At 52.0% G+C, this 27389-nt stretch overlaps 1 protein-coding gene across 3 annotated transcripts in view; it reads right to left on the bottom strand.

The window, feature by feature from the left end:
• Window positions 1-27389, bottom strand: part of FSTL4 (follistatin like 4) — a 412000-nt gene that overhangs the window by 48507 nt on the left and 336104 nt on the right. For all 3 annotated transcript variants that reach the window (XM_071210010.1, XM_058278689.2, XM_058278685.1), the window contains 2 exons: window positions 16396-16562; window positions 1486-1606 (listed from right to left, as the gene is read on the bottom strand). In XM_071210010.1, the coding sequence (XP_071066111.1) occupies window positions 1486-1606; window positions 16396-16562 (288 nt within the window). The remainder of the gene's footprint in view (window positions 1-1485; window positions 1607-16395; window positions 16563-27389) is intronic.

Below are 27389 nucleotides of genomic sequence, written 5' to 3' on the forward strand. Positions count from 1 at the left end.
ACATGGCAGAAGGGCCCTCCTAGCACCATGGACTTACCTGCCTTCTGCCTGTTTAGACTGGCCTCTGGTTCCTAGCCTAGGGCTGTTATAAGTAGGAATCATTGGGTTATTTCTGGTGAAATCCAGACTTCCTCATAGGCCTAGATGTAAGCCAACAAGCATCCCAGTGAAATCCCAAAGGCTTAAGGCATATTCCAGCTCAGGGAAAATACTAATAAAATGTGACTTAGGCATGTACGAATATATAAAACCCTAAAATAGCCTATGGAGGAAATGCAGAGGCAAGTTGAACACACCTAGCTGTCCTTAAACGGGTGACTGCCGGGATCCCAGAGCTGAGTGATGTTGAAGGTGGTGATGTAATCGTTCTTGACACCTTGCTCTCTCCACCTTCCCAGCAGAAGCCCTGGACTCCAGTGAGCACGCATATCGCACCCAGCCTGCTCTGTGGTACTGGTGAGCCCAGCTGGGTTTGGCTGCACTAGTCTGATTTCAGGGGAGCGCTGATCTGCTAGTGAACTGTGGGGCGATGCTGGTTAGTTGGTTTTGATGCTTGAGTGGCCAGATCAAGCAGGTGACACCAAGGTCAGAGCATGAGCCTGGGCCCAGAGGGACGCCTGGGAGGGAGCCCAGTTAGGTTATTGCCAGCTGTGTGACTTCAGGTAAGTGGCCTCATCTAGAAACTCATCAATAAAATGGGTTAAAATATGTTGACTGGGGTGGGGAGCAGATGTAGCTCAGTGTTTGTGTGCCTGCCTCTCATGTATGAGGTCCTGAGTTCAAGCCTTGGTACCTCCTAAAACATATATATATATATATATATATATATATATGAAAGTCGCTTAGCACAGGCACTGGCCAAAGTAAGTGCTCAAAAAATGCTGGCTGTGTAATTCTTGATGATGTAATCTAGAGGGGATTGATTCTTCCAGGTTCTCGGGTGTCATGGCAACTCACAGGGGTCTGGGAGAATCAAAGAGAACCTGCCATGCCTGCACAGTTCTGTTTTTAGCTTATCCTAAGATGAGGCTCATTAAGCTTCTTGGGAAGAGAGATGGGAGGGAAAAATGAATTGAGCCTGGAACACGGTTCTGTGTTCCCTGCACAGCTCCCTGCTGAGCTCCCTGGTGGTAGGTTTCACTTTCTGCTTCCTGCTGTGTCGAGACTGTAGCAGCTCACCAAGGCCACATCACATCTCAGGGCACACTCTACAGTGGTCTTCTGAAGCCACGACTGCTGAGATTGACTTGCCTATAGGCACTTGGATTCATTTCATCAGAGGAGGCTTTGGGTGGAGCCAGATAAGGAACTTCTTGGCAGACTTGACCCTTTGCCCACTGTTCCCCTTTACATATGAGAGAAATGGACTATTTGGGGGTTAGATGGTTCTTTAAGAACACCTAAAACAGGAGGGGAGAAAGGGTTGCTCTGAGCAGCATGTGGGGACCATTTGAGGGGACAACATGCATGGAGCCATTTACTAACCATTCACCTGCAGGACGTGGGTCTGGAAGAGCTCCTCGTGGCCGGAGGCATGGCAGGTGTAATTGCCCATGTGGATGGTGGTCACCTTGGTGATGTACAGGGAGTCATCCTCTCCAAAGTCCTGTATGGGGGCAAAGAACAGTGACATTGGACTCTTCATTGAGCAGGCGGGGACGGATGGCCCAAGTCCCATTGTTGGACAGCACTGCAGAAACCCTGCAGCTGTGAGAGATTTCCTGTCTGCTTGCCCCTTTGCTCCAGTCAAAGCTGACTGCAGGGCAGTGCTGGCCTCCACAGTGGGAACTCTGTCTCCCCTTCCCTTTGCTTGTCCAGATTCTGTACATCCACTTAAGGCTTTGTTCTCACGTCACTTTGGCCCTGAAGCTCTCTTTGAACACTTGCTCCCAGCACGCACCTCTCAATTTCCACTACCTGGGACCATGAGCCCCTCTTATTCATCTTGCTGCCTGCTTATTTCATGGGATTTTGGGTACCTGGTGAAAAGTTCTGTTTCTGAAGGGTAGGGATTTAGATCTGGGTTAGGAAACTTTTTCTTAAAGTGCCAGATAGTAAATATTTTTGGCTCTGTGGACCATTTGGTTTCTGTCAACTACTCAACTCTGCCACTGTAGTGTAGAAACAGCCATTGGACCAAATGTACAAAAAGAAGGGTGGCTGTGTCCTACTGAAACTTTATGGAAAAAAATAAAAAGGGTGAGCTGAATTTGGCCCTGGGCCATAGTTTGCTGACCCCTGGTTTAGATGCCACCTTGGTTCCAAAATGATTTCAGGCAGCTTGCAGAGATCTGAGTAATACAAAAGATGAAATTCGAACTACAGGGAAGATAGAGCAATGAAAAAACAAGGATAGGGACATAAAACAACTAGGAAGGAGTTCTGTGAGAAGTGACTCAGTGAGGCTTGTCGCCAGGGTCTCTGCAGCCACGCAACCTGGGCTGGACTATATGGGGGGGGGGGGGGCCAGGGGGCAGCTGGGAGTGTTTGCTGTGTCAGGGTCCTGCGGGGAGCACTCGGCACAAAGCACTTCCCCAGGGCCTCTCAGTCAGCCGAGTTCTGTCTGGCAGAACTGCGTACAGTGCTGGCCCCTCACAAGCACCGGTCAGCTGTTGGCGTCCTGGGCAGTACAATTTCCTGGTGTTCCGTGGAGAACCCTCATCAGGTTTGGCCTTCACTACCAAACATCTCCAAGGATGTGGTGCTTGGAGCTGTCAGAACAGAGAAGGACCTGGCTCATGGGTGCAGCTTCCAGGAGGGCGGGGGAAGCCCAGCGGCTGGGACTCAGGACACTGAGGTTTAGCTTGAGCTCTTGCACTGACCAGTGCCACCTATTCCTTCTGTGCAATGGTTTCCACCTCTACATTGTGGACAATACATGTGCCCTGCCTGCCTCCGGGAGGTGTTGGGGAGATTTGGCAAGAGAATGCACAGGATGGCATTTTGTAATGTGGGGAGTGTGACGTGTGGGGTGGGTTATTTTTTTTGCTGTTACTAAGAGAAGATGCTAAACTCCTCTTGACCCCCAACTCCAAACCAGACCCCCTGCCATTCCCCCTGCCCTTTCTGGGCTTCCTTTCTCCAGAGACGCAATCTGGTGGCAGGTGGGGAGGGGCAGCCACCAGCCAGCATGACTCAGGGTTGTCCCAGAGTGGCATGGTGCTGCTCCCCACGCCCTTGTTGGTATCCATGCTCCTGCCCCTGCACCAAAGACACCCTTGTTCACACTTCAGAGGTGCTGCCCATAACCAGCGAGCATTCCCTTGAAGATGCTTTCTGGCTAACTAGCCCAATGAGGGGGTGCTGGCCTGGAGCAAGGCTTGGGTAGGGCAGAGGTGGGGAGGTAGACAGTGGACGCCTGCAGCCTGTTTTTAGCAACGAGAAAAAACACCCCACAGAGTGCTGAAATAAAATAACGGAGAGGGCTCCTGGAACCTCTGAAACATTGCTGTGCTTAGAAGGCCCATTCCTGCCAGTCTGTGGAAGCCTTAATAATAATAAAATACCAGACAGCTGATTTGTCCTGTGTCATAATAGAGCCATAAAGGGTGCCTACCGGAGTTGCTTATGAAAAGTTAATGGTTAGTCATTTCTGGGACTGACATCTTTCTAGTTCAAGCTATTTTCAGTGTCAAAACCTAAGTCTCGAGGAAAATCTATTTTTCCAGGATTCTTGATGGTGGGTTGGCATCTTTGAATGAGGGCTGGCACTGCGGGGGTAGCACACACTTGAGGGGATGGGTGAGGAGGCTTGGGAACTCCCCAAGGCCTCCCTTCATTGGTTCCCAAGCAGACCCCATCCCAAAGGCAAAACCAGCACTGTGGGCGGGGAGTTGGTGCTGGGTCCCATGGCCTTGTCCCTGCAAAGTACCTTCCTGAGCGTGGCTCTGCTTCCTTGTGGGACGTCCTTGAGGCCAAGCCCTGGGGACAGGATTCTGTGGGAGCAGATGGGCTCTGCCCGCTGTGTCCCTGCTCCTGCAGCCACCTTTCAGTTGCACATCTTTCCATGATGCCCCAGTAATAATGCCACGCTTACCATGTGCCAGGAACTTTTACATACATCACCTTGTTTAATCCTCAAAACAACCCCTGCAAGCCAAAAACCATAAAACAAAACCCAAAACCAAACAAATCCCTCTGAGGTGAGAAAATCGGCTCTCCTTCAAAATATACTCAGAGTCCAACCTCTTCTCACCACCTGCACTGTGATTGCCCCAGGCTGAGCCACCACCTTCTCATCTGGGTGACAGTAGCAATGGTCACTTTTGCCTCTTTGCCATCCACAGAGCATAAAGGATGGTTCCTTTAGAGCATAAGTCAGATCGTGCCACTCCTTGCCCAGAACCCTGCCTCTGAGTCACAGCTCCAACCCTCATGCAGGCTCTGTGGATTATCTGTGTATGATCTGCCCCATTTACTCCCAGACCCCATCTTCTGCTCTTTCCACTACAGCACTCTGGCCCTTGGCTGTGGCTTAAACCTGCCAGGTCTACTCCTGCCACAGGAATTTTCCAGTTGCTGCTCCCTCCTTCCCAAAGCCTGTCTGCCTGGTTGGCTCTGTTTCCTTGTGGCAACTTGAGATTATTTTAATTATCCCCAAAAGAGAGAGATTATGTTTGTAAACTAATCTATTTTCTGGATGTTATGTCCTTTGATTGCATTAAACTCAGATGAGGCACCTTTGATTAGATGACTTGTTAAAGATTGCTTTAGGGCATTTGATTCAACTACATCAGTGGATATGACTCAGGTTGAGTCTCTGCCCCCTTGCTGGGTCTAATACAAATGGACACTCAGACATAACAGAGATCTGTCATTTTTGACCCTGCCCTGTGACAGAAAGGCGAAGGCTCAAACAGCTGAGGCCTGGGGAAAGATGACCCATTTGTCTGCTAGCTTACAGCTGAAATTAGGAAGAGAACAGAACAGCAGAGAATGGTATAGGAAGAAAGCGAAGCAGCTGAGCCTGAGAAAGGAAGCTGGAGGGAAGGAGAAACCTGGGCAGTGAACGGCAGCCATCTTGCTTCACCACATGGCAACACACCAGGATCAACAGTAGCTGACTTTGGTGAGAAAGCATCACTCATGGTGCCTCAATCTGGACTTTTCATGGCCTTGGAACTGTAAGCTTGTACCCCAAATAAATCCCCTTTATACAAGCCAACAGATTTCTGGTACTTAGCATTGGCAGCCCTTTGGCAAACTAAAATACTCCTTCAAGACCGCTCAAATATTACTGGCTACCCTAATGATAACCCCACTCCCAACACACCCACATCCCCTCCCCTCTTTGCTTGTCTCCAAGGCACAGACCACAATGTCACATACTGTTTTTCTAATTTATCTTGTTTGTCACCTGTCTCCTCCCACTAGACTGTGAGCTCCATGGGGGCAGGGATTTATTTATGCTGTGTTCACTGCTCTGCTGGCAGCCTCCAGCACATAGTAGGTCTGCAAGAAACATTTGTTGAATGCACTGGACAAGGCACCGAGCTAGACTTTTTTGTAGGAACTGTGTTCTGGTTCTGGTTCTTTGAGTTTGGCAACTGAGGCGCCCAACTCCTGCCTTCCCATCTACCAAAGCAGGGCCAAAAAGAGGGGGCTGATGGAGAGGCAGGGACCTGGTCTCCTGTCTTATTCTCCCTCCCCTCCCTGTCGCCTTTTCCTGCAGCGGGACTCTGGCTCTTTTCTCTTTCTCAGGCCTGGGCACATTGGAAATGACCTGAGAGAAGGTCTAAGTCAGAACAGCAGGCAGAGATGGAAAAACCCGGGCACTGAATCCAGATTCAACTGATGACCTTTGGTATGCCCCGGACAAAGTCATTTAACCTCTCTGCCTGTTTTTTGCCCCTCACTTGCTGAGTACAAGTCTCTGTGCCCCAAGGAGTGGAGCATAACTCTTGGGTAATCACTTAGGGGCTAAGGAACATGTGTCAGCTCTTCAAGGACACCAGGGACTGCAGGACATGTTATGGCTTCTCTTTAAGCACTGAACTCATTACCAGCCTGCAGCTTAGGCTCTGGGGAGAACCTGGCTCCATAATAAATAAAATAATGTCTCTGGGCTAAAACAATAGGCTTCATGTAATTATGGAACAAAGTGCATACTGTTTTCTGGAACATGAATACTGGCTCCAGAAATCAAATTTACCTCATTGGATGTGAGAAAACTACTTTAAAAATTGATTTATAAGAAGCTATGTAAAACTAAACCTGCTATCCTTCCTCTCCAGAATATTCTAAGAGATGCATCTGAATACTGCTATCAATGCTTGATTGCATCTCTGTAATTGTCTTTTTATGGATGCCTTTTCTCTCTGATACATAGAAATGTATTAGCAAAGTCAAGGTTCCTTCCAGAAATAAACAGATGCCAGATTAGACCATTCTTTGTATTGATGCACATTTGTTTTGGGGAAAGAGACAATTTTACTTAAAGACATGGTTTTTGCCTTTTAAATAGCTATTTTCTAAGTACCTGCCTTTAATAAAGAAAGTAATTAAATGAGACTTAAGTATTAAACAATATTAAGGCAGATGCAAGATGGGGGATGTTATCATCGTGATACATGTGAGTCAGGTATAAGTAATATGAAAAGGGGCCATCAATGCTGGATATTTAGGGCCTAAATGCTAAGCACAAGGACTCCAGTGATTTTAGAGTTTAAGTTAATGATACAGTCCACATTACAAGTGAATATTCAGTTTAGAAACATTTATCCAGAGCTGTACCAACTCTGCTCACAGGAGCACCTGTGGCTCTCTTGAGGAGGAGGAGGTCCCTTCCTCCACGTTTGGTCTGATTCCCAGATGTCACTCACCACCTCCTACCTGCACAAACACTTGGACACCATGGACCCAGACACCGAGCTATGCAGCATTTCAGTGACGGCTGGGTCCTCAGAGGTGTCTGCACTCACACGAGCACACGCGTCTATTATCCAGACCCAAGCAAAGACCAGCGCCATGCCTCGGTGAGTACACGGACCCCCGCAGCAAACAGGAGCATGCACCCGCTCACACGTGCCCACCCACTGACTCTCCACAGCTGACCGTGCCGACCAGCACTGGGCTTCCCTCAGAGGGCTGACTTGCCAGACGCCCTGCAAGCACCTGCAGAGCAAGTCCTCTAGCTCAACTTGAGCCAATCCCTGCATAGCAGATGGAGCCGCCAGAGTGGGTCTGTCCCCTGCCCACGCCCTGACTCAGGCGCAGGACAGGCAGTCAGAGGCGTGAGAGAAGGTGCTGTGGGGAGTGCTCCCGGCTTGTCCAGGGCTTCAGGGAGCATGTGGCCACTGGCCCATCTGGGTGTCTGCTGGCTTATGTGGTCCTTCTCCCCTGTGACTGTGAACACCACACGAGAGGCACCTCCTTTCTCTGCGTGTTCCTGTGTTGTCCCCAGTGCATGGCACAGTGCCTGGTGCATATTGGTGCTCAGTTAACATGTGCTGAGTAAATGGAGGCAGTCAGCCAAGCTTCTGCCTCCAGCACAGCCCTGAACGGACATGTGCTGGTGAAGAAATATCTTACCAAGGGAGGGCTGGCTTTGCCACGGGCTGCTGGATGGTGATCTCTCGGCCTATGGAAATCAAGCCTGACAGGAGTGTCTTTGTTTGCTGGTGGGGTAGGGGTGGGGGCTTTGACCACTGGACAGACTAACATGATTTATGAATATGAATTCCATGAGCTCTTCTAACAAATTCTCAGACCTGAGGGTAGTTTGGAGAACCTCTTGACCTTGCAATTGCTGTCTTACGTGGTCTATTCCCTCTAATTCCAGAGTTGGCTCTAAAACTCAAATAGGAAGGTTCTGACCCAGTGGTGGACTGCAGAAACTCAGTGCCTGGAGGGACCTCCTGACTGGCCAGGCCCCCAGAACTGCCGTGTGTTGTGGGCAGCAGGCAAAGGGGCCCTCCAGTGAGGTGTGGGTCTCAGCCCATGAATGGGGCTTTTTTATTAGAGAAGTTGTAGGTTTACAGAAATATACATAAAATACAGAGTTCCCATATACCACCCTATTATTAGCCCCTGGCCTTCGTGTGGTACATTTGTTACAATTCATGAGAACGTTTTAATAATTGACCTATTAACTATACTCCATAGTTTGCATTAGGGTTCACTGTTTGTGTTGTACAGTCCTATGTTGTTTGTTTTTTTTTTCAATTTTTATTCTTACCACATATGTACAACTTAAAATTTCCCCTTTTGGCCACATTCAAATATCTAATTCAGTGGCGTTAATTATATTCACAATGTTGTGCTACCATCATCACCGTTCATTACCAAAGCTTTAACATGATCTCAAATAGAAACTTTGTATAATTCAGGCATTAATTCCCCCTTCCCTATCTCACCCCGGCCCCTGCTTACCTCTATTCTAGTTTCAGACTATGAGTTTGCTTATTCTAACTATATGAATGGGAATTGGATCCCTGGCTGAGCAGCCCGCTGTGCCCAGCTGGGTGAGAGGGACCAGGTGCCAGTCTGCCCTGCAACAGGCAACTGGAAGTGCAGGCGGCCTCAAACCTGCAACCCTCCTCCGGGGGGCCTTGCATCCCGAATTAGGCTGAGAGGCCCTCACCGAGGGCACCAGCTCCTGGCTCTAACCTGGACCACACTCACAGGCAAGGCAGCCGACTGACCTTTGGCTCTCCTTGAAACACCCCAGGGAGGATCTGATTAAATTTCCTTCCACGGCTCATTTCAGGGACCAAGGAGGCTTGCCATCAGGAATTTTCTCCTGACATGGTATGTAAAACCCTGTTGGAGGGGATGGATGCAAACTGGCGTAATCTCTTTTGTGGACCACAGGCCATGGGGTACAGCGATGCCCAGAGATGTACTCACCAGATGCAATGGATGTGTCGTGATGATGGGGGAGAGTGTTGCTGTGGGGGGAGTGGTGGGGTGGGGGCGGTGGGAGTGAGTGGGGACCTCATATTTTTTGAATGTAATATTTTTTAAAAAATGAATAAATAAAATTTAAAAAAATAAAATAAAATGAGATTTGGCAATATCCGCCAAAATGGAGAACACATCCACCTTCTGATGTGGCCATTCCACTCCTGAGAATTTATCTTAAAGACCTACACACACAAATGTGCAAAGAGGCACGTTGAAGGATGTTTACTGTAGTGTTGTTTGCAGTAGCTAAGCCTGGGACCTTCTAAAAGGGAGCTCTGCGAGAACAGGGAGAGTGTCTCTGTCCCCCACATGGGGCTGGGAGGAGGAGGCACCCGAGTCCCCAGACTGGTAGACCAGGATCGGGGCCGCATTTCTTGAAGGACTCTTACCAACATTCACAACTGATAGAATTCATTCAAAGCTCAGAGGAACTGGATATTCAGGAGCAAACAGGGGTTTCCACAGAAGCCTGAGAGAATTGGCCAAAGCCTTTGAGTGCTTCAAGTCTAGTGTTTTCCAAGATTTTAAAACAAAACGTATCCAAGCATTTAATGAGATAATTTTAATGCAGAACCTGCAACCACTCTCTATCATTGCAAATAGTTCTCCATGCTAATCAAACGCCTCTCATCTTTTAACAATGGATTCATGACTGGTTCATATAAAGACAATAAAAATTAAATGAGTCATGAGCTCCTAAATCATTTTCTTTTGGTCTTTTTAATAACTCACTTCCAAAGAAGAGCTGGCTGAGACCATATGCTTCATTAGAATTATTTGTTCCTGGTTTTATACCATTTAGGCATGAGAAAAAAGCAAACCTTTTAACACATCCTTCAAACACTGCCACAAATACTTTCTTCTAATGGGTTTTGTTTTTATGCTTTTAACACTGTATTCTGCCTGCTGACATTTGAAAGTCCCAAATAGGGAGATTTGGTGAAAAAAAAAAAACCCCAAAAAAACAAAAAACCGAAAAAAGAGTAGCTCTTTCGAGTTATTTGAAATACACTGTTTGTTGTAGGCCTTTTTAAAAGGTAAAGACTACAATAGAAAAATTATTCCTCTCCCTTAGATTATCCTGGCCAAACAATTCCGTGTGCTGGTCTCAGGGAACTCTGCTCCGCTTCCTTGCCAGGGGCAGAGGCCAGCAGCTAATGAGAAATGCTCAGCCGTGACCTTGGCACTGCCTCCAGAGTGGACGCCTGCAGGGGGCAGGCACAGACGACAGCACAAGGCCTTGGTCATGGAAAGGGGCTATCAGTGCTGGGTATCGTGTCCCCAGAGCTAAGAAGGACCAGCAGAGCTCCAGCTGGGTGTGCAAGCTGGCTGCAAGCCAGGCCAGGTTCCAGGCCTCTGAGTTACTTCACGCTGTTGTAGGCAGAGTTTCATGGGATGGTGCTGTGAACTGACTGGCACAGGACCCGGCTCAGTACAGGGCGCTGTTTGGTATGAACAGTGAAAGCCATGGAAATTACACTAGCAACGAGTCAGCTGGCAGCCACTTTCTAACCTTGGGGAGGCTCTGTCCCTCGTCTGCTCCCTTCCCAGGCAGGTCTCCTGTCCTTGTCCCCCCTCCCCACCCCTGGACCATATGGAACAGTGAGGAAGATGGGGATGAAGGGGAGGGCAGGTGACACGTTGTACAGGTGAGGAGGAACTTGCAGGCCAGGTTTGGGGACGGTCACGTCACTTCACCCTGAGTGGCTGCTGCATGGTCTAGGTGGTCAGGGCACTGGAGGCTGTGGTCAGGAACGGGTTTGCAAGCTCATTTTCAGTGGAAAGGGAGGCAGCCCCCCACCCCGATCCCCCAAGAGAACAACTGGCATGGAGGCCAGGGAGGGGAGGACCTGCCTCTGAGACAGCCCCCGCCTGGCCCCAGAAATCCAGGTCTGAGTAGATAGGGCAGCAGGGGGAGCCTCTGGGGGTAGTTGAGGGATAGTCCAGCCTCACGGTCCAGGTGAAAAAACAGGGCATTCCTTGACCCCTTGGACAGGGTCCCTGCCTCCAGTGTAGGAAAGGGTTAAGTTTAATTTTCACGAAGGGGAAACCAGACCTGGCTCTATGGTTGGAGGAGGGAGGGAAAGGGGTTCTAACAGCTTAGGCAGGCCAGGAATTTGGAAATTGGTGAGAAAGCGAGAAGGGCCAATGATGAGAAGTGGGGGCGGAGCCAAAGCAAGAAGGGCCAATTGTGAAAGCAAGCCAAATTTGGAAAGTGCACCAGGAGTGAAAGCGGCCAGGAGCCAGTCAGACCCCCAGAGTGTAGAGAGCCCAGGAGCGGGGACTGAGAGTGAACTGGAGAACTTAATTAGATGTCTCGGATAGGCTGTAACCCCTGAAGTACCTCATCAGTGGGGAACAGGGGAGGGACCCGCGTGTTAGGTTTAGGGTATAAATGTCAGTGTTTCTTGTTGTTTGGCGCTCGCCTTTCTTGCAAGATAGTTAATAAAATTCTTTTCTCCTCCACAATCGGGTGAGCGTTTGTTTTCTTACAGGTGCAGCTTTCTTTCTAACAACAGTGCCTCCTAATCCCAGGGCTGTACTGTCGTGCAGTCTACAGAGACCTCAGAGGTGAATGGGTCCTTCTACTGCTTGGATCCCCGCAGGGACGAGCCTCTTGCTATCCCCTAAGACAGCCCAGGTGTTCCCTGAAGTTAATTTGCCCTCTTACAACTCTGGTGGTGGCCCTAGGGTGTGACGGAGATGCCTGCCCCTCCTCCGATGGCACTGACTTGTCTGCGCAGAGTGGGGCCCAAGGGCCATGGTAGCCTGACAAAGGCAGTCGGAGGGAAAGCTCGCCTTCTCAACCATGGACATTTACGGGGTCAGTGAGGACACTGGCTTCTTGGTGCCACACTGTCCTGCCCACGCAGGAGGGGGCCTGTGGGAGCTCCACCTGTGGGGCTGGGAGGAAGGGGGCGAGCTCTTCCTCCTTACAGCACAAGCACAGGCACGGCCTGGGCAGCCCAGAATGGGACAGTGCTCTGCGGGCCACCCCCAGCTCCCGGGGTGGGGACAGTGGGCCGTAGATCCTTGGAGGCGAAGAGGGAGACCACAGGGCCAGACCTACAGCTGCTTCAGTAAAGGAAACAACAGTTGGCCTGGAAGCAAATTACAAGCTGCATTTCCTTAACGCTGGGGAATATGTACGTGAGCGGAAACTATTGATTTCTCATCACAAATAGAAGGAAGCGTGCTAATCCAGAGACCCGCTGCTGGGAGGTGCTGCAGCGAATTCCCTGCGTTGCTGCCCCTGCTGGGAGTGTCTGTCACTGGGGGCTTTGCACTCAGTCCACAATCCTGGCCTCTGCTCAGTGGTGCTTGTGTTCCCAGGTGTGGCTGGGGCAGAAGCCTCCTGGGCTGGGGTGGCTCAGGCATCACTCAGGGGGTCACCAGGTCCAGGCTGAACTTCCTGACAGCCCATAGAAGGCACTGGAACTGAGCCCGACCACATGGGGGGCGCTTCGGGCAGGAGCCCCTGGCAGCCTGCAGGACTGCTCAGCTCCAAAGGAGCCCTGGGAAGTCAGAGAAGAGGAAGACCCTGCAGCAAGCAGGGCTCCCTTGTTTCTGCATCCCTCCTTCTACGGGGATCCCTGGTCCTCCTTGATGTATTTTAAGTCTTGGGCTGGAGGGAGCTCAGGACTCCTGTAGGACACTCATCTGACCGTGTCCCTTCTCGATCAAGAGCCTATGATCCCACTGCCCAAGGAGAATGGCCACATTCCTTAGGTGACAGATAAAACCCTTCATGCTCTGGCCCCAACTGGTTCCTGCAGCCTCCTCTGTAGCTCAGCAAGCATTCCTGTCCCCAGAACGGCCCCTCCCTTGGACCCTCTGACCTGCTTGCTCTTGCTAATACAGATCCTGCCACACCACATTGCAATTCTGTGCCTGTGGATATCTGGGTGCCTCTACCTCCAGGCTGGGAAGGGTCTTTGCTCTATGCTCTGTCATTAGTAAGTGAATCCAAACAATGAATTCCCTGTGTCTGCCATCTGGTTGGACACACACACAACCGGTGACTCATAAATGCTGCTCACCGTGACATTTGCTTGCTGTGGAATCTGGGTGGCTGCTTCTCACTTGGCTTTGGGCTAGAGGGGGAACATTTACTGTACAATCAAATATTATTCTGATGTTCAAGGCATCCGTGATGTTTGCAAGTCAGAAGTTTAATTACATGTGTCATTAGGATGGCATTCTGTAATAGCTCTGCGACTGAATTCATTAACAGAATTCTTAACAGATAAGACAAATTAATATTTTGTCGTCCATGACAGCATCTCACTAGGAGAGTAGTGAAAGAGTGATTAATATTTTGTTGCCAATCAAGATGTCTCATATACCCATGACAAAGAAAGGAGGTGCACACCTCTCCCTGCGCTCAACTCTCCCTGCCTTGGGCTTTGTAGGCTGATCTGCTTCCCTGAGCTGCGGCAATGTTTCCGTGCCAGTCGCTAATCACAACGTTGGTGGCAGTATTTCATCTCTGACTGCTCTCTCAGGCTCTGGTTATCGGTGGGCTGGGAGTGACTGCTGAGATGTCCCAGACTTAGGGACTCTGAGGGCCCAGTTGGCCCCCAAACTTTTGCCCCATCAGCGTTGCCCTCCTGGGCTGTGCTCCACTTACCAGTCTTGCTTCGAAAATGCCCTGTGACTCCTGATGACCTGGCTCCAGCCCTCTCCAGCCCTGATTTCCTCCTAGGCTGGTCTTTTCATTGTCCCCAGACTGGGGCTGCTGTTTATGAACACCTACTGCGTGCCAGGCCCCGAGGTAGACAGTGAACACACGTGCTCAACTTTATTATCCCCATTTCCCCACAGGCTCAGAGAAGTCAAGCGGCCTATCCCAGGCTGCTCCGGATTTGCTGGAGGTGGCTGGTCAGGGTCTCCCTCCCAACTGCAGGTTATCCCAGGGGCATCTCTGCCCGATGGGGGCATGTCATTGGGCTGCTGTTGGCGGCTTGTTGGGGATGTTGGACTACAAGGTGTTGAGAAAGTTGTTTAGCAGCAGCAGTAGCAGTAGTAAGAATAATGCTAATGAGAGTGATAATGATAATAAATTTAATAATAGCTGGCACTTATTGCATGCCATCTCCCAAGAACTCTACAAGGATCCTCTCATTTAGCCCTCGCTAGAACCATATGAGGCAGGTATTAATATTTATCTCCATTTCACAGATGAGGAAATTGAGGCTCAGAGAGGTCAAGTGATTTCTCCAAAGTTGCTCAAGTAGAAAGTGGCAGACTTAAACCCAGGTGCCTGTGACCCCAGAGCCTGTGCTCTTCACTAGCAGGCTGTACTGCTACATGCGTGTGTGTGCGTGTGTGTGCGTGTGTGTGCACGCTTTCGGGCAGCAGGTAAGGACCCCTGTGGGGTTGGTGCTGATCGACACCCTCACACGTGGGTTTCTGAGATGCACAGGGCCCTGCCTGTTTTGGGGCTACTAAATTGTTTCCTGGGAGATAACGAGAGCCATTAATCTCCTGTTGTACCCACAATTACCCAAATTGCTAACCTCGTTGTGAAAAGTAGAAATGCAATTGAGTTGGTGCTGGAGGCATGTTCAAGGGAGGAGAAAAACACTCAAAGTAATTTAATTAACTGATGGCAAGTACATTAAGAAGAGTTCTGCTTCTGCCTTCATTTCTGATGTCTTTAAGTAGAGCCACAAGTAATGCATATAGACGTACAGACAGACCCTAGTTCTGTCAATCACCACTGGCCAAACATGTTGAAAAGCTGACAGCCCCCACAACAGTAACCTGTGTTGAAATCTTTTGTGCACATAAATCTGTACACCCCAACACACACATACACACACACAGACAGGGCACTACCCTCCCTTGCTCAGACAAACCCCAGCCATCTCAGGCTCAGAGGTCAAGGAAGGACTCTGCCCACCCAGCATCTGTCCTGCAAGCACCCACCAGGGCTGTGATGGCACTGACATTCACGGACGTGAAAGATATGACCTATGTTTACCATGCTGGGAAAATCACAAGGAAACATCCCACCCAGTGTGACAAGTGTAGGTGAAGGGTACTCCCTGGCCAGCTCTGCCTACAGTGGAAAGTTCTTTTTGCTTCCCCCACGATCTCTAGGTGCAGCCAGCAGCAGAGTCCTGACTCCAGGGGTTCCTGCAGAATTTCATGCAAGGTCTCTCTTCCCACAAAAACAGTCTCAGACTTGGAAGGACCTTAAAGGTTATGGGACTCAGTTGCCCTCTTGGGGCTAGGAGCCACCTCACAGCATTGCTGACTATGGTGTCTGCCTCAGCTTACGTGCCTCTGGGATGGGGAGCTCACTGCCTCCCGGGATAGCTCTGTTGACTGCAGGGCATGTCTGATGACTGAAAAGGTGCTCCATCCAAGGAGCCCACATTGGTTCTTTGTGCTGGTCTAACCCATGGGATTACATAGCCCAGGCCAGCTCCCTCTGCCCCAGGCCTTACCCTGCTGCCTTAGAGATGCTAACACTCATCCTACAGGCCTTACTTCACTGGGCCACACACCCCATTGCAGGCCAGCCGGAGCTGAGCCAAGGAGACCGGAGCTGTCTCCTTCTACTTGAAACCTGTGTTCCTGCTATCGTAGCCCAAGACCTGTCAGCTGTTCTGGCAGCTCCCTACATGGATGACATCACTCTGTCTTCTCACATCAACTTCTGGGAAGCCACAGCACACCCCTTATACCAAACTGGGCCAATGAATAGACTTGAGTAATTCCCTTTAATCTTCACATCCCAGTAGAAGCGAGGTACTGCTAATGTTGCTTTTCATATAGATTAATTCATTGAGGATGGGTGGGTCAAGAAATTGCTCAAAGTCAAAAAGCCAGTTTGGGGTGATTCTGGGGCCCAAACCCAGGCTGAGAGAACAAAAGTAGCCCCTGCTCGGCATGGCAGGCTGTGTGAGCCCAGCTGCTCTCTTTTTTCCCACAGTAGTCCCCAGCTCAGCAAACACACATCACCTTGCCCAGTAAACAAGGTCCCCAAGGCAGGTGTCCTCTGGCCTGATCCGGTTCCCCTCCACCTCCTCACCTGGCACCTGCCCTCCAGCCAACCCAGGTCAATGGCACTCTCAGGACTTTGCTCACCTTTGCCCTCCACAGGAAATACACCTTCCCCGGCCGTCCAGCTGTCCAGAACTACCCAGCTTTATGGTCCACAGTCTCCCCCATCGAGGTCCGCAGGCCGGCATGCTCTCCCCTGCACCGGAGCCTCCCACCTCCTGCCCTGCCTGCTTCCCCTTCCTCGGTCACTCTGCCTTTCCCTTCTCCTGGGCGGGGCGTTTTGTGCCCCCATTCATCCTACCCTTATCATATGGTGGGACTTGGGTTTTCTGACACCTCCGGGCTGGGAACAGGCCTGAATGGCACCGATGTTGGATGTTAAAACAAAACACTCTGCCCTGCCACTGCTACACTGTCTTGTGCAGTTTCTTTCCCCAGGAGGCATGCTTGAGGTTGGCGTAATCCCAGGTGACTTACATTGATGTCTTCCAAGTCCAGGAAATTCAGGGTGAGCCCGTTGCGCTTCCAGACGATCGGTGGCCTCAGGTCTCCGCGGACAGCGCAGGTGAGCACCGTGCTCAGTCCCACGGTCACTGTGGTCACACTGACCCTCTCCTCAGGGGAGAGGCTGAGCTGAACCACCTCTGCAGAGGAAAAGGAGAAGGCGAGCTCAGGAGCAAGCCAGGGGGTGGGGGTGTCTCCATGCAAGGCAAACAGCCTCCGGGATTTATCGAGGGCAGGGCCCCAGCCGACCCACAAGTCTCCCTGAAGTCACTCACATGTGCTGACTCAATATACAGATGGATGCTTTTACTGGGAGGGAGCCATGACTTACGTCAAATGCTCAAAGGAGCTCTGCGAGCCACAGCTGGGAATCATGGCTCTGCTATAAAGGGGAACCACCTGGGCAATGGATTTATGAGCCCAGGTGTGCAGCCCTGCTGGGAGCTCCCCAGCCTGAAGTGCGTCAAGGGCTGCTGGGTGAGCCTCCCGGCTTCTACTCATCTGGGGGCAATTTAAAAGTTGTGCTGTCTGAAGCCTGGGGGATGAAGCAGCTGACCTTTGAAGGTTTGTTTCTTTCTGAGGAGTCTCTGAACTTGGACTTGGATTTCTGTTCTGTGGCCATGCATAGTAGTCTTTAATTTTTTGAAGTGTCCTTCAGGCTGCCCAGATTACTAATCCTTGTTATTTTACACTTGATAACTGGCCTTAAGACTGATCATTCTCTAGGCAAATAGGAAGACTCTAAACTATTTGCCCTGCAACTACAGACTTTTTGAAATTCTCAGGATTTATGAAAAATTAAACTCCGTCTGCTCACATGCCAGAATGGGACAAGGTTTGGCTGGAGAGTCACCAGCCTGCGGATGGGATGACCTCCCCGCACCACCCACCCCACTACCTCCAAATCTACCCACCTGGGCTGACAGCTCCAACCAGAGCTGAAGGAGGCAGGCTGGTGCTGGGGGTAGGGTGGGCTCTGTCTATTCTGGGAAGCCAGCAAGAATGCTGGGAGCCCCATTCACTCTCACCACTCCACTGGAAATCCGGGGCCTTGATGGGTGTGCTCCCCCAAATAAACTCTGGAGAAAACACAGAGTTGGGAGCTGAGCTCCATGACTCAGGAGGGCACCTGTCAGCTAGGACCAGGCAGCAGCAGCCCCGCAGGCAGCACGTCTATGCAGGGGTGGTGGTGAGGGGTGGCTGTGGTGACGAGAACCAGCCGCAGGTGCTGTCCTCGGCACAGCCAAACCCAGTGACTTGAGAGCAGGTGCAGTAAGGTCGGGTCCTGAGTAGTGAAGCCCGTCTCCCCTCCACCAGCATTTACTGACCCAGCCCTGGGCCTATGAAGATGAACAAGTTACACACTAGGTGCTAAATCAGGGCTTGTTGGATGGATGGATGAAAAATGGACCAAACAGATATAAAGGAGGAAAGGAGCTGACAGGCCAGTGGGGAGGGGACAATCACACACAGGAAAAATGTGGCTCCCAGTGAAGGAGCCGGCCTGAGGATAGATAAGCACTGAGTGATTGATGCAGACGCAACCGGCACAATATTTCACAAACATTAAACTGATGCATTTCATGTTCCCTCTTAAATCACGTTCTGCTTGCTGCCCTCCCACCTCTGAGTCATGAGGCTGGTTGCTCAGGGCAGGAGAGAGAAGGTACCAAGCCTCTGAAGCAAGTCACAGGCTTTGCAAAGAGACGGGAGGAGAGAGGGGAGAGAGAATGCGAATGGATTTGCTAAAATTGTTTGGCTCCAATTGGCTCTTGGGGCTCAGAGCCCAGGGATCCCCCCAAGTGTAGATGTGCTACAAGGCCCCAGGCTCTGAGGAAGTAGAAAGGGGCATGGAAAGCCCCCTCCTGGCCCCAGGGGAAGGTGGAAACAAGGAGGGAGACAGTGGAAAGGGTAAACAGGCTCGTGGTGTGTTGGTGACACCCAAGCGGGCTCTAGGGGGAGGTTGCCCCCCCCTCCACAGGACCTGCTTAGCTCCCAAGTGGCAGGGAGGGGTCCAGAGCTCCTGGCTGCCCTGGCTGGGGCAGGGTGTGCTCTGTCCCTCTGTGCCCAAGAACTACATATTGGACTGCAGATGAGGGCCTGAAGGGAACTGTGGCTGGACCTTGGAGGGTGCGTAGTGCCAGCGGGGGCTGGAGGAGGCCGAGGGGTGGGGGGCAGGCTGGAGCACACCTCAGCCTCTGACCTCAGCCACCAGCGCCGTGGGAGGGGCAGTCAGGAGGTCTTCGCCATGGAAACAGGAGGGTCGCACGTCTTCCTTCCACGTGCAGACAGCAGAGTGGAGGGGAGCGGGGTTGAGGGGTGGAAATTGGAGACACCAAGCACTTTTCTTAGATGAATCACTATTATATGGACCACTACAACTATCAGCTTGGACCAAACTTTACAGTGGATTGCACATTTCGTGGCGTTTTTCTCCCAGTGTCCACTGGGTGGGGCTTAGGCAGAAGCCAGTTTAGTTCCTAGAACCTACAAGTTCTTTGCAGTCAGGGCAGGGCCCCTGGAGGAGGTCGGCTTCCCCTGCCCAGAGCCCGGGTTCTGAAGGTGCGGTGGCCCAGCCTCCTGCACCACATCTCCAGGGCTGCTCGATTAAATCCCTGGCCCTGCCCTTCCACCCAGGACTGGCACAGACTCTGAGGGTGGGAGTGGGCATCTGGATTTTGACAAGCATCCAGGGGTTTCTATGGCACTCTGAAGCCAGAGAAGCACTACTTTAACAGATGGGGGGTGGGGGGCCTTGCATAGATTGAAAGGGGGAGTGTGGGTGGGGGATGAGGGGTGAGGCAGTCCCGAGGCTGGGGTCTCAGCCACCCTCATTTGGGATCTATGTGAAACGTAGGTCCCCTGGCCCAACATGGTCCCAAAGTCATATTTTTCGAACCGTTTTAGAAAAAAGGCCTGGAAGTGCCTATAGTACTTCCCCCAACACCCCAAACACCAAAAACAAAGACAAAAAAGAGCCCAGGTGGGGAGTTGGCAGTCTGCTGTGCCACGACCACCCCAGCACACCGTCGTTTGGTGTATGAAGATGTGCATTTTGTGCAGGAAAAACTCGCGAGGAGTAGAATGCACGGGTCCTGACAGAACCATCATAATTCTGCTCCTGTCAGCTACACAAATATTAACCAAACGGCAAATATTTGGACCACTTAAAGTTTAATTAAATGAATGTTTTATTGGATTTAATTCGTGTCAATATTCCCCGGCTCCTTTTAAAATTCAGAAGAGATTTACAGCGACCGAAGCCTCTCCTTCCACCCCCGCTCTGAGTTATTCACTGTTCCACAAGCCTTCCCCAGGCAGGCCCAACCCCAATTCCCCGCTAAGTGGGAGGAAACGGGCTAAGGGCTCTTACAGGGCCGTTTCCCTGGAAAATGAGACAGCATCGCAGGCCAGGGCTCCAGTGAGCAGGCCAGGACGCCTGGCCTCCAGGCCTGGTTCTGTTGGCCACATGCTCAGTGCCCTTGGGCCTCAGTTTGGCTGTCTGTGCAATGGGGCATTGGGCTAGGCGGGCTCTGGGGGCCCATCCTGCTTTTAGGTTCTTAGGTTCTGGGACTCTGGGTGGATGATTCTAAGCAGTTATCCCTCAGTCCTGCCAGGTGCTGCCCTGCCATGTCTCTGCTCACCCCCCAGTGCCACCTGCCTTTGCTTTTTGCCCGGATGACAAAAGTGACTCCTCCAAGGGTAGGTGCTACACCCCACATAGGCTTCCTTCATGACACCCCTAATCCTCCCCTTCCTCCCAGTGGCCCCCTGCATCGTCACCCTCGGACGTGCGCCTGCTGGCTGCCCATGAGTCTCCTTGTCCTCACCTGCAGTACAAGGTACGTCACAGCTCTACTCAGAAGCCATGAGTGGCTCCCCACTACCCACAGATTTGCCTCGTAGGATTCAGAACAGTCCCTGACCTTGCCCCAGCCTTCTCTGGCATTACTCACCACTGTGCCGCTGTGTCCCCACCCCGTGCCCGTTTCGGGCCTCAGCACAGGCCTGCTTGGTCCTTCCATCACCTGTCCAGAGCTCCTCACCCTCTTCACCCCCACCTCCGAGATGACCTCATGGAGTGTGTCTGGAACTCTTGACGTTTTAACATGAGGAGACCCTTGGGCAGAAATTGGGTCAAAAAGATTGAAAGAGACTGTCCTGGTGAATTTGCCAGGACTTTTTCAGGCTTAAGTGACATCAACTCTCAGAAATGATCACCTAGGGGAATAAAAAGGGAGGATGGCATTAATTCCCACAACTGGGGAATCTAAGGGAGGCAGTGGAGGCTGTCGGCACCTGTGGCCCTAAAATTAGCCAGGACCCCATCAGCCTCTCTGGCTCGGCTCCACGGGCTGTGAGATGTCCAGTGGCAGTCACACACTCACGTGGTTCCTGCACTTGGGATCCCAGAGAAAGAGACTGAATCTTTCTCGAGAACCTTGAGGAAAAGCACGGGGAGAATTCTGACTGGCTAGACCTGGCCAGGGGGCCAGGGGGCCGGAATACCGTGATTGCCAGCCTGGACTGTGGCTGCCTTGGGCCCGGGATGGGCACTTGGGGTGGGGTCAAATGTTCTGCCAGAAAGCGTGTGCTGGGCAGATCCACCACCCCACCACTGTAGAGGCGCAGAGAGGGCCCCTCCCGTCCTTCCATCCCCATCACAAGCCCACCTAGAAGCCTGGACATTGTGTGAGACCCTCAGGGGAAGAGGGTGGAGACAGTGGGAAGACAATGGGCACCAGCAGAGCCAAATCACCGGGGTCTTCATGGCCTGACACCTGTGCCTTTCTGGAGTGCCTGAGGGAGGTTTTCCCAGGGGGGTTGGTGGTGTGGCCCAGCTGAGGGGTGCCTAGTCCTCTGAGCCCCATGCTGGGATGGGGATGGGAAGAGGGCTGTCCCCACATGTGTAGACACCATGCTGAACCACACCCTGCTATGCACATACCTACAGAGCTCCTACTGTGTGCACTTTTAAGGGGACTCAGATAGTCCCAGACCTGGGCTCTCCTCTGGTGAGGAGCCAAGAGCCACCGGGGGCAGGGCCAACGGCCCAGCTGCAGCCCTCTGAGGCAGGGCTGGAGAGGGCATATCCTGGATGGTACCTGCTTCCCCATGGCTGGAGGAAGGGCCAGCAAGGGGTCCCGCCAGCTCCTGCCTATGGCTCTGATGCTCCAAGGGTGAACGACCATCTGTGGTCCCATTGGCCTCTACCTAGGAAGGTTCTCAAGGTCTCTGGGAGATCAGGCAACAAGATCTGCCTGTGCTTGGAGTGTGATGAGGGGGCAGTAATAAGAGAGGGCTTGGCAGGAGTCAAGGGCAGGTCTGGGATGAGAACATGTTTGTACGGAGGTTAGTCTCCTTGGAAAGAGAGAGCTTGGCGGTGTTGTGTATGGCAGGGGGTAGTCAGAGAAACCTACTGGGGAGCTTGCCTGACACAGCTGGGCAGAGGGTCTGTGTCCGCAAAGAGATGCCCCATGCTCTAAGGACTGGTACTGGAATTCTCTACTACAGAATTCAAGAGGGGCAAGAGAGTTGGGGGTACTCCCAGCTTGGGGCACAAATCTCCCTACGGGTTGGGCCTTCAGTCATCTGTGGGTTTCCCCTGGTCTCTCCCTGGAATGTGGAGGCATGGATTCCATCACCACACTTGCCAGTCAGTGTGGGCTGGTTAGCACAAGTTGGTCCTGGCGAGAGGGGCCGCATGTCCTTCTGTGGGATCCTGGGCAGGGCTGTTTGGCATTGTGGTGCCCACCTTGGTACCTGGCACACAGTAAGCGCTTGAGGCTAGGTCTGGCCGACAGCCAGTCTCCTGGGGGTGCCCTCCAGGCCCTTGAAACCAGAACAGTAGCATGTTCTTGGTTTTCCAGACACAGTCTACCCTTCACCTTCCTCTCTGCTCACTTGGTCCAGTCCCTGGAGCTTGGAGAGAAGGGGAGGCCACAGGGAATTAATGGGCCTACCATAAACAGGCTACCAAACATCATTCCTCAAAGTGGGAGGCCCTAAAATTTCCATCGCTGGAAAATTGGGTTTTAATTCCTATTACAGTTTTCCCTTAATCTCAGGCGCTATTTCTCACACTGATTTGAACTCGATGAGACACTCATAAACCCATCAGCACCCTCTCAAGCAGGATTCTGATGCTTCCTAGCAATAGGAATTAAATTTATCAAATTCTCATCAAGTTGGAGTTAGTTTTCTTATGTCAGAAATGCGCTAATGGAACACATTCCTACCTGGACATTTGCCATTTTTCAAATGATGCTCTTGGTGAAAAGACCCTGTCAAAAGCTCAATCAACCTGCCAGCAGCACATCAATATTTTTGGCGGAGCCTCGAAGGGCAAACCCTGGCTCCACGGCCTGGTTGGGAATTAGGGCAACTTGGAGAGAGCGGGAGGACATAGCTCTGTGGGTGTAGGCTTGGCTCGCACTGCTCTCCCTGTAAAATTCAAGTGCTTTCTGGAAAAAACCCTTGGGTGACCTGGGAGCTGCCAACGGAGGTGCGGCTACCTGTGCAAAAAACTCTTGACCTGGTCTGGCCCCCATGACATGAGTCGCATAGGTCCCTCTGACTTTCTGTGAGGGTGGTGGGTGGGGGAGAAACAAAGGCAGAATGTGTGCGTGGAGCACGAGGGGCGTCTCAGCGTCTCCTGGATCTGCGCCTTCCACTGAGCCTACGGGGTGGAGCTGCCTAGGCACGCCCAGGTGGTGGCGGTGGGGGTGCGCTGTGCTCTCTTCCTTGCTGCCTCCCGCTCCCTGACCACCAGAGGCTGCCTTTCCAATGCCTGCTGACACTTTGCGGGAGGGAGGCTGGGGACAGGTTGTCTGAGAGCCTTTCGTCTCAATCATATTGCGCCTGCAGAGGTGGATTTGGACTAGTCAGAGTCCAGAGTCACACGAGAGAGATTCCACTCTGCCAAAACCTCCTGTTTCTTTATGCATAATCCGATTCATATTTTCTGCCATTGTCATAGTCCCTGTTGCTTGCTTCATTTTCAAAATGGCAATGAACTTATTAGGTAATTATCCACAGATGAGTGGGTAATTTACTTTTTCAATGGACTTCTGTTGCTTGGTGTTACTTGCAATTTTTACCGTCTAGTTATCAAGTTCTGCTCTGTGGTGGAAACAACATCTTGGTAAACTGCATGAGGACAGAGACTTTATATGTCTTCTCTCTGTTGTACCCCCAGCACCTAACCCAATGCCCAGCACAAAGAAGTTGTTCCGAGCGAGTTACTGACAAGGGTGGGACTCATGAGACACTTACTGAATACCTGCTCTGTGCCAAGATACAGTGGGAGTACCTGGCAAGCAAACATATCCCGTGCCTGCTATCCTGGAGCTCACAGCCTAGCAGGGAAGATGAGCATTAAATGGGGAAGGGGAGCAGGGCCCCAAACTGGTTCACAGACCCCAGGTTAAGAGCACTTGACTCCCGTGGCACCTGACACCCCTCCCTGGGAGAGCCCTCCCCGTGTGCCCAGTGCTGGGTGCTGCGCAGTGGGTGCAGACGGCAGACCCATGTCTGCTCCCGAGGAGTGCCAGCCTGGTGTGGGGTTCTCCTCATCTGCAGGAGGGGCCTGTGCCCGGCAGGGTTACCTGAGCAGCCCTTTGAGCTCTGGGGCCCTGTTTGGCCTCTGTGGCCACACGTGACCCCTGTGGGCAGAGGAGTAGGGGTTAGACCTGAGCTCAGTGCCAGGGGCTGCGGCACTCCGACCCCAGGGCGCCCTGGGGTGCCACAGGGATGGGCGGCAGCAGAGGCCATCCTTCGAGTGGTGCCGAGGCGGAAGCCGGGCTGCCAGCCCTTCCTCTCTGTCCTGCTCGTCCCTGTGCCTGGTGCAGCCCGCTCGGGGCGGCCAGCGGGTGTGTCTCACTTGGTTCCACGTCTCCATCCTGAGTCTCTTCCCACAGCTGATGCAAATACGTCTGCTCAAGATAGTTGCAGAAGAAGCGCGTCTTTCCTGCCTATTACCTAGGTGACTTTAGGAAAAATGAAGGTAGTTGTACCTCATGCAATTATACCCTGGTGACTCAGAATTTAGAGATTCACAGGATCTCTAAGGTAGGGTCGAGATGGTCCAGGACAAGCCCTCGATGGAGACAAGCTGAGAGTTTGACCTCACCAAGAGGCGGTTTCTGTGCTGTGTCCCCCAATGCAGGGAGACAGTGCTGTTTACTGGGGTGAGGTGAGTTGGGAGGGGAGAGCTACGGAAACACACAGCCTTGGTCTTACTGAGAAGCCTCTGAACTTCTCTAGGGCATTTAATCTGAAATGTAGGTTGGAACTTTTACTTTTTTTTTCAGTCTCTTCAGTGAATAAGATTTGAAGATGATTTCCTAATCTGTGGCTTTCTTGTTACTTAAAACCCTCCGCTGAGGAAGAGGAACAGACACAAGTCGTTACTGGGCCGGCGGCTCTTCGCAGGCTCCTGGGGCCAGGCTGTGTCCAGCACGTGGCCCACGCTGCAAAGCCCGATGGGGCGCCCCTGTGGCCCTGGCCCCACCTCCACCCTGCAGCCCGAGCACGCCCTCTCAGCCGGGACCGTGCCTCCTGCATGCAAAGCAGGGAAGCCAGCCGGCCTTGAGAGAGAATGAATAAATGTAACTTGTTTTCTGTTTAATTATCCCATCTCCCAAGAATGCCAAGTCGTGGTTGTTAGGTAAACAGGCAGCGGCAGAACATTTTGAAGAACAGTTTACATCAGTAGATTTGTTTTTGTTTTCAATTCCAATTTCCTGAGTGTGCCACGGCTCCAATTAATTCCTGATGAGCAGTTCCTGTGCTGTGCTGTGCCAGTGGGCTCTGCGGCCCCCAAGGCCTGTGGAGCCCCTGCCAGCTTCCTTCTTGAGGGGACATACTCATGGCCTCTCTGTCCCGTTGCAGCACGGCTCCCCCCTCTTGTGTCTGCTCCGGGCCATCTGAGCAGCTGCCATAGCCTCCGTCACTGAGTGCTTACAAACCTGGCTGGGAGACGGGCTGTGCCCAGCTGATGGATGGGGAGGAGGCCGTTGGGGGTGTTGGCAGAGGGCGTTCAAGGTGGAATTTGGATGCGTCTTCTTATGGGCACAAGCAGGGAAAGGGCAGCATGGAGTTAGAGAGGAAGGTGCCTTGGAGGCAGTGGTGAGAAATGAGGCTGGTGGGGCCCACAGCTCTGGAGAGGAGTTTGGGTTTTAGACTCTGATGAGCTGTTGGAGGATTTTAAGCAGGAACTAAAATGATCTGATTTACTCTTTTAAAGACCATCTGTGCATCGGGTGGGATGTTTTCAGCTGCGTTGACAGAAATCCCTGACCAGAAATGGCCCTGACTAAGAAGGAAATCTGTTGTCTCCATCCTGAGACGTCCCTGGTGGGAGCTTCCTGGGTTGAAGAATTCCATGGTTCCAAGATGCGGTCCAGCACTCGGGTGCTTGCCTGCTTTCTGCCCGCACTCCTCAGGTGCTGCCCACTGCCCTCTGGGTTCCAGGGCGGCCGTCTGCGCAGTTCTGGCACCGCAGGCAGGCATCCACTCAGCTGCCGTCCCTCACGTTCCACTGGATGTATATGTGCCCTGTGCTTGCCCACAGTGGCTAAAGGGGGTCTAGAACTGCCATGGCTGACTTAGGGAAGGAGTGGCTGTGGGGAGGAGGAGGCCGGGCTCTGTCAGAAAGAGGACGGGTCGGGCCGCTCGCTGGTGGTTGTGTGGAGGGCGGATGCCAGGGGCAGCGAGGAAGCAGGAGGCCCACGGGGAGGCTATTGTGGTCGTCTGGGTGTGGGGGGCTTGGACCAGAGTGTTAGTGTGGAGGTGCTGAGGGCGGGCTGATTTGGGATACCTGTTGGGGGTAGGGCCAACAGATTTATTGATTGTTTGGATGGAGCCATTGAAAGAAAGGGAAGAATCAAGGATGAATGTTATTTCTTTGGCCTAAAAGACTGGATGAATGTTGGTTCCATTTATTGAAAGACTGAGGGAGAAAGAGCAGGCATTTTGGGAAAAATGCAGAGTTCTCTTTTTACCCTGGTAAGTGGACCTAGGGGTAGGCGGTTGGATATATGTGAGTGTGGGGTGTAGCATAGTGCTCTGGGCTAGAAACACAGCTTTGAAATTCATCAACGTATAAATGATATTGAAGGGAAGCAGATTTGGTTCAACTGATAGAGCATCCACCTACCACGTGGGAGGTCCACGGTTCAAACCCTGGGCCTCCTTGACCTGTGTGGAGCTGGCCCATGCACAGTGCTGATGCGCGCAAGGAGTGTTGTGCCACGCAGGGGTGTCCCCCGTGTAGGGGAGCCCCACTCACAAGGAGTGCGCCCCGTAAGGAGAGCCACCAGGGCAAAAGAAAGTGCAGCCTGCCCAGGAGTGGCCCTGCACACACGGAGAGCTGACACAGCAAGATGACGCAACAAAAAGAGACACAGATTGCCGGTGCCGCTGACAAGAATACAAGCAGACACAGAAGAACACACAGAGAATGGACACAGAGAGCAGACAACAGGGGTGGGGGGAAGGGGAAATAAATAAACAAACAAACAAACAAATAAATAAATGATATTGAAAACCATCAGACCAAATGAGTGGGTATAGAGATCTGACCATGGTGTCTGGCAACATGGAGTTCATTTGGGACCTTGATGTTTCACTGGAGCTGAGGGGAATGACCCTCACTGGAGTGCACTGAACAAAGACTGGGAGGGGAGGCGGTGGAGAGGAGGCATTCTTTAGAAGCGTTTGCTATGAGGGGGAGCAGAGAAATGGAGTGGTGGGTGGAAGGTCTAGGAAACATTGGCTTGTTTTTCAGGGTGCTGGGTTTGTAAGCCAACGGGAATGATCAAATGGAGAGGGAGAAATTTATGATGCAAATGAGAGAATGGGCAGCATAAGAAGAAAAGCCTCTGTCTGGGTGGGTGTGGGCACCCAGAATTTAAGTGGAGGCAGAGACATCGTGCTTTGTAACAGAAGATGGATGGAGTGTAGGT

Source organism: Dasypus novemcinctus, chromosome 2, assembly GCF_030445035.2.
Source record: "Dasypus novemcinctus isolate mDasNov1 chromosome 2, mDasNov1.1.hap2, whole genome shotgun sequence".
Classification (NCBI taxonomy): domain Eukaryota; kingdom Metazoa; phylum Chordata; class Mammalia; order Cingulata; family Dasypodidae; genus Dasypus; species Dasypus novemcinctus.